This window comes from Rhagoletis pomonella, unplaced genomic scaffold (assembly GCF_013731165.1).
Source record: "Rhagoletis pomonella isolate Grant_MI unplaced genomic scaffold, Rhpom_1.0 Rhpom_scaffold_00002, whole genome shotgun sequence".
Classification (NCBI taxonomy): Eukaryota; Metazoa; Arthropoda; class Insecta; order Diptera; family Tephritidae; genus Rhagoletis; species Rhagoletis pomonella.
Window position 1 is genome coordinate 57960249 of NW_023458556.1, and position 7016 is coordinate 57967264.

The following is a 7016-nucleotide window of genomic DNA, read 5'->3' on the forward strand; positions in this document are numbered from 1 at the left end:
TTCCAGATTTCGAAGCTTCCCCAGCCACCAGAGGGAATTTCGCTGAACTCATACACTGAGGATTGTTCGATTTTGACGCCCAGCAATGACATTAGTAAAGGGGCCATCTCTCTGGACGAAGGAGGTTAGGCTGCAGCTGGTTATTCATGCCGATGAAAACGCGAACAAATAACATCGTATGTAATTTCACACTCCCTCCTTTCCATTCGCGGTCGTTCTGACCTCCCATCTTAGAAACCAAAAAACGAAAGTCAAATTGCTGTTCAACCTACACATCAATCTGGGTTAATCTGCAACCCACCGGCTTTTATAATTGTTTAGCTACATCTGCTACCATCACTACTTAAAAATCAGAATCATCATTTGGAAAAATCCCATCTTCTAAGCAGCAGTAAACTAAACATTCAGTGGAAATGATGGAATAATTTCACTAGCAAGTAGTAGGTTGACAGCAAAAATGGAAGTAATTTGCATATGCACGTCCGCCGCACAATTTAGCATTTAATTATCGACCTGACGCTGTCGCATGTCGCAAGAGGCAACAAGTAGCGGCATAGTGGGCGGTGGCAAAATGTAATAAATATGAATGAATGAAAACGTCGTGGCGGATATGTGTAATAAAGATGCTGCAGCAGTAACACTTGAACGAAATACACATCTTCTTAGAGCGGCGAATACACGTGGCAACAACAAATACAAATACAACAGCTTTTCATGCATTTAAAATGTCGACAGCTTCATAGAATAAACTAGACTATTGGAAATGGAAAATTTTCTTTTTAAAATCATTTCTTTAAGAAAATCAAATGTACTTACATATTTGTTCTAGGTGTTGGCACAGGTGCCTTCTTTGTCAATGATGATGACAAACTGGAACGACGTGAAAAACTCGCTGCATCTTCCTCGGGCTCCTCACCGAAAGGATTACGCGATATGCGCGGTGGTGGTGGACGTGGTGGTGGCACTTTGCCGCTTGATGGCGTAGATGCTGCCGTTGAGTTGCGTGATGTCTTCTCCAATTCGACCTCATCATCGGAACTATCGAATGGATTGAGAGTTTGTGCTTTCTCTGCAGACTTTGCGGGTGTTGTATAGCTGCCACGCAGTTGTGGAGTTCTTAATTCGACTGATTGTTCTTGGACATTTTCTTTATTGGCATCTAGTTCCTCATCTTCATCTTCCGATTTAAAGGGATTCAAATCTTCGGGATATTCATCCGGGTTGATTTTGCTGGGCGTAGTTGGTGACTTTATTGCTGGTGCGTTGACGATGTCGCCGCTAGTCAATAGTGACTGAGTTGCCAACTCCTTTGCAGTTTCTGTATTTACTGTTGTTACTTCCACTTCACTTAGTTCTATTTTCGGGGTTTCTTTTAATGCTTTCCGTTCCTCCTCGGGCTTAAACTCGTTATCAATTACATTTAACTCTACATTATTGTCTTCTTCAGTTTCCATTTCTAAAGGCACTTCATTTACATTTGGTTTTTCGATTTCCTTGATTTCCTGTATTTTCGCTTCAATTTGTTCCGCCTTCTCCATTTCCATAGCTCGCAATTTTGCTTCATCTTCTAGATTAACTCTTTTCACATTTTCAATTGTTTTAGATTTAATTACATTTGGCGTGGATGATGTCATAGAGACCTGTTCATCCAGTTTCGTGGCCACTTCATGACCAGTATTCAGTAACTTCTTATCGCTAGGAGTGTTAGTACTATCCATTTCAGCGTCACTTATCTTATGGTCAGTATTATTATCATTACGTGTATCATTATCGCTGCGTTTCTCTTCATTAGCATTATTATTACGTTTGTTTGCAATTACTTCGAATTGTTGCAGTCGCGCACGCACCACACTGAGTCGTTCGGTGGTTGCAACATCCTCTGGTGACTCCAGTGACTTTATGCGCATTTCAACAGGCTTCTCCACAGACGTATCCATATTTTCAGTCCGACTCTCAGTATCCAATTCACTGAGATTTGCTCGCAGTTCTGCAAGTTTCTCAGTGTTTGATACCGTTGATTGTACCTGCTGCTGCGCCTGTGCAGTTGCTGCATCAATTACAATTGTATCTGCAATTTGGTCTTTGGTAACATCTTCATTAGAATTAGGTTCACTTAAATCTAAGTTAACTGCTGCTGCTGGGCTTGTTTGCGCTTTTTGTTCTGCTGCCAATTTTGTTGAGGCGTTCTCCAAATCGTCCTTCTGATGGCGGCCATTGTTGTTTGCGTTATCTGCTTGTTGATCGACGTGGGCTTCAGGTTCTGTTAGGCTCGCTGTATTACTAATTATATTTGCTTGTTTTCCAGTTGCTGCCAAATTCATTTGCAACTCAGTTTTCATATTTTCCAACGTGGTCTCAGTGCTGTTGTCGTTCGTCTTTTTAGCAAATTCATCCACTTGTAGTTGGCCACTAACAGCTGCTACTTTTACTGCTTCGGCTTCGTTTGGCGCAGTGGCCAACTGTAATTGCGCAGTGGTTGTAAATCTTCCAGCTTTCACTTTCTCGCGTTTATTTTCCGAGCCTGTTTCTTCCACCGCCGAAGGTGGCTGGGTTGTAGGCAATGCAGGGGCGGCCACGTCTTCCAAACTCGCCTCCGTGTCTGTATCGTTTTCTGTGTCTGATGTCTCCATTTGTGTTTCTGCGCCCGATTTACTTTCAACTGTGTTGGATAAGCTCTCCGCATCTTCGCCCTCAACATCGATAGTGTCATTGAGAAAACTGCTAAGCGCGCTATTCATCTTGTACGCCGGTGACGTTGTCGTGGTTGTAGGCGCTTCCATGCGCTGCAGACTCTTGCTCTTCTCCTCATCGGAAACACTTTTCTGCAGCAGCAAATTGCTGCCAGTTACTGCTTCACTTCTGCTGTTACCACCAGCACTCTTCTTCGATTGCTCAAAGAAGGCTAGCCGTTCAGCGATGGAGCTACGCGCGGCTTTTGGAAGTGCTGCGCTAGATTTGCTGGTGGTAGGCATTTCCTCTTCGTCTCCATGGCGTAACTGTACACCACCTGCTGCCAGTTCGCTGCTAGAGACTTCATTAAGCTGCACCTCTTCGTCGGGACATGTTTCACAGCAGTATTCGCCGTCTACTTCGGTCTCATAGAAACTACCAGGCGTGAGTTGTGAACCACAACGCGCACATTTTAGACAAGTGCGATGATAAACTTTCTTGCCAACTAGCAGGCGCTCGGCGAGAAAAACGGGCAACTGGCAATTTTGACAAGGATCCCGCTTAGGTACGCCGACAACATGGGCCATCTGTAAGAGAGGAAAATAATTAGCAAATCGATATATAGTTTTTATGAATTTTAAATGTGCTTTCTGGTTTGTTAGTAAAGGAATTAAGTTGGGTTTTGTGTTTGCGGACTTTTAAATACTTAAATTAACTTTGTTAGCGTTTGCTTGGGTCCAATGGGTTTATGTAGAAGATATCTTATCATAACCCAAATTTTATAGTACTTAGGAAACATCTGCCATGTTAGAAGAGCTGGGTTAAGTAGAATTATCAATGTACGCGATGACGAGATCTTATAAATAATACTAACTTCGCTTTTCTTTATCACTAATACATATCAGCAGGAAACGTTCTGCTTAGGTGGGGTCGGACAAAACATGAGGAGCGTGTTAGTTGAGTTGGGTATGTCCGGATCTAGTCTGGATAGGTAAGAGGCTAACCTACTACAGTGTTCATACCGTAATTGTGCCAGAGTACCTCGGTTAGCCGAAGCTCTTCCTCTGCAATTGATGGAGACTGAACTCCGATGACGACATTCACGGGACGGGAGTTAGTGAAGATGGTATTGGTCTGCCGGTAAATATCGTGGATTGTCAGTCTACACAGAGTCATGTCGAGTAGTTTACGTGCGTACATAAGTCCTGAACTCGCCCTTCAGTTCAAAGAAATGCCTTTTGACGTGCCTATATAGGTATCCACCTTCCGTTTCCAGCACGTCTATAGCAAGCTGCAGCAAACGACTTAGTAATGCTAGGATAGTAATGACTGTATCCAAACAGATAGAGCTCTATTTGAACTCGTATACTAGTTTGCGAGAAGACAGAAGACTTTTTACTACAATAGCTTGGGCTTTAACTAGTCGAAAGGTTTTGCTTTATCAAACACCGCATTTTTATTAGATCGGTAAGCACGGTTTATATGTTGTCTCTAACCATAATATCCTTTAAATATATCCTAAACATGTGTAGAAAATTAGAGTTTTTCCTACTGCTACGAATCATAAGACAGACTCTCGACTATCAGCTGAACACCTTCTATACAATGCAATATTTTGTGCCACTATTATATTCTTTTAATACGAAGGCAATATAAAAAGTCAGTTACTTTTTGAATTACACGCACAGTAACTTTAAATGCAATACTGCTCCCATCAACTGCCACCGATTAATAGACTACTGTAAAATTTTGAACAAGCAGCGCTATTTAGTTTGTGTTTCACAGCCATTAGAAGCAGACAACCTCGCGATTAAGCACTATTTTACATACAATGGGGATTCTGCACCATCAATTTCAATGGTTAAAAAGTGGTTTATTGAGTTCCGTTGTGGTCGTACCAACGCAAGTGACTCAGAACGTTCAGGACGCACAAAAGAGGTCGTCACGCCAGAAATCGTCCAAAAATCAAAGGACTCATATTTGACGATCGGAGAATGAAAGTGTGTGAGGTGGCTGAGGCTGTAAGCATCTCAACTGAATGGGTACATCACTTTTTACATGAATATTTGGATCGGAAAAAGCTAACCGCGCGATGGGTGCCACGCTAGCTGACACTGGACAATAAAAACAAACGGGTGACCCTTTCAAAGCAGCGTTTGGCGATGTTAAGCCGCAATCCGAATGAGTTTTTGCAACGTTTCGTAACAGTTCAAGAAACATGGATCCACCACAACACAACTGAGACCAAACCACAATAAAGTAGTACACAGAAGAAGGACAAAGTGGGTCTGTCGGCCAATAAGGGCATGGGCACAATTTTTTGGGATACACGCGGTGTTATTCACATAGACGACATTGAAAAGGGCCAAATGATGACTGGTGAATATTATTAGACATTTAGACTCGATATTGATTTGAAGCAAAAACGACCACATTAGGGTGTTGTTCCACCATAGAAAAAAATCTATCAATTGGGCTACAAACTGCTGCCCTTTCCACCATATTCCCCGGATTTAACCCCCAGCGACTCTTTCTTGTTTCCAAAAAAAAATGGCAGGGCGGTAAGAGATTTGGATCGATTGGGGAAGCCATCAGTGAAAGGCGCTTATTTTGAGGACCTTGAAACACCTATTATTTGGAAGGAATTAAAACATTGAAAAAAACGCAGGACTAAATGTGGCGGTCTACCAGGAGACTGCGCTTTTTTGCCGAAAAATATATATTTTATTCAAAAAGTCACTGTCTTTTCAAAATGCCTCGTAAATCAATATGAAAGTGAGGTTATTTATTCAATTAATTATTTGTAGTAACAGTGATTTTATTATATATTCCAATAAGCACTTAATTACATAAAGTAAAAGGCAGCAACAAAAAGCAATTATGAGCTACGAAGACGCATTGGCGCTAATAGAAGTAAAGCAGCAGCAGCAATACATAGTAGACAGAGCAAAGGCATATCGAATGTAGATGTACATACATATGTATCAATAGCTATGGAGAATATGCAATGAATGTCAACTATATACAAACTGGATTAAGGTTAGCAAGCAGTGAGGTGTTAGTGAACTTATGACTTAAAACGAGAAGCACATAGAATAGTTTAGCCTTAGTAGCACATACATACATACATATGTACTGGGTTAGATGCGATCTGACTTTACTCGTTTGAGTTCTTACCTGTAACGCGTTTTGAACGCAATTGCGCAAGCGTCTTTCTTTTTTTATTTATTTATTGTTGAAGCGTGTATGAGTGTGGTCTCCGCTTTATTCCGTATTTCGTACGATGCGTGCGTTTTTGATAATGGAATTGTTGCGCATGCGCTCACTTGCCCAACAGGTGCGTGCTGCTGTGGATTGTTGTTGTTGTTGTTTTGTGTGTGTGGGAGGTTTTTGTTCGTTTGTGTTTATGATAAATTCTCCTCTTGCAAAAAATGCAATTATCTTTAGTCCTCAAGAGAATTGTAGTACCATCAAGCACGAATTAGTTCTTATTTAGTAATTAATTAATTAATTCAATTTAATATCGTGCAAGCAGAGCTTCAATCTGAGCGAATATTAACGGCGAACGAACATTTAAAGCACAACAACAATAAACGAATGTCTTGAATAAATTTTTGCAAAAAACACAAATAAAAAAATAATTATTCAATTAAGTTTACACTTAAACGCTACTTAAATATTGCTTTAAAATATTTAATTTGTTGCCTTGCTTTTGTTTTACTTTTTGTTTTTGCTTCTCGTGATGTGCATACATAAACTTAAACGTTGCATAAGATCATCAAATTAATTTACATATATCAGTGATTGATTGATGTGAATTGTTGATGCGTTTATTTTTTATTTTTTGTGTGAGACACTTTTATTTCGCATGCAATTGATTTCGTCCTTTAATTGCTTGCTTCTCTAATGCATAGCTTAGCTTGAGCTTCTTTTTACAGCTTCGTTTAAAATACTTTAATTTCTCCTTATAATTTGGTACACTTTTGTTCTTTCTCGCTATGTTTGTTGTACGTATTATCTGTTTTGTTGTGAAAAAATTTGTTCGTGTTGTACGAAGTATTGAGTTTTTATTTTGTTTAAGTGTTACTAAGTGCTCCTTTTGTTCATTTTCATGTGTTAAGTGTTTTTTGTTTGTTCATTAATGTGGGCACTTTTGCAATGTTGAAACTCAAATAAACAATTGAGCGCCTTTAATGGTCCTATTTGTATTTAGCAGAATATTTCAGGTTTATATTGACCAATAATGTCCAGAGTTTTCTCGTCCTGTGTAGAAAGAAATAAAAGTAAAAAAAGAAAAAAAGTCGAATATTTATAGAAATAATATTTTAAATGATATGAAACACGAA

General features: G+C 39.8%; 1 protein-coding gene across 2 annotated transcripts in view; it reads right to left on the bottom strand.

Moving 5' to 3' along the window:
- Positions 1-812: 812 nt before the first annotated feature.
- The window catches only part of LOC118733867 (MICAL-like protein 1), a 61990-nt gene continuing 55786 nt past the window's right edge, over positions 813-7016 (bottom strand). Inside the window, exons 1-2 of one of the 2 annotated variants that reach the window (XM_036463488.1) lie at positions 5848-6882; positions 813-3257 (exon numbers count right to left, since the gene is read on the bottom strand). In XM_036463488.1, coding sequence (XP_036319381.1) covers positions 813-3257 — 2445 coding nt within the window. In that variant the 5' untranslated portion in view covers positions 5848-6882. Of the gene's footprint in view, positions 3258-5847; positions 6883-7016 lie in introns of those variants that run through there. The other variant, XM_036463487.1, reaches the window with a different exon arrangement.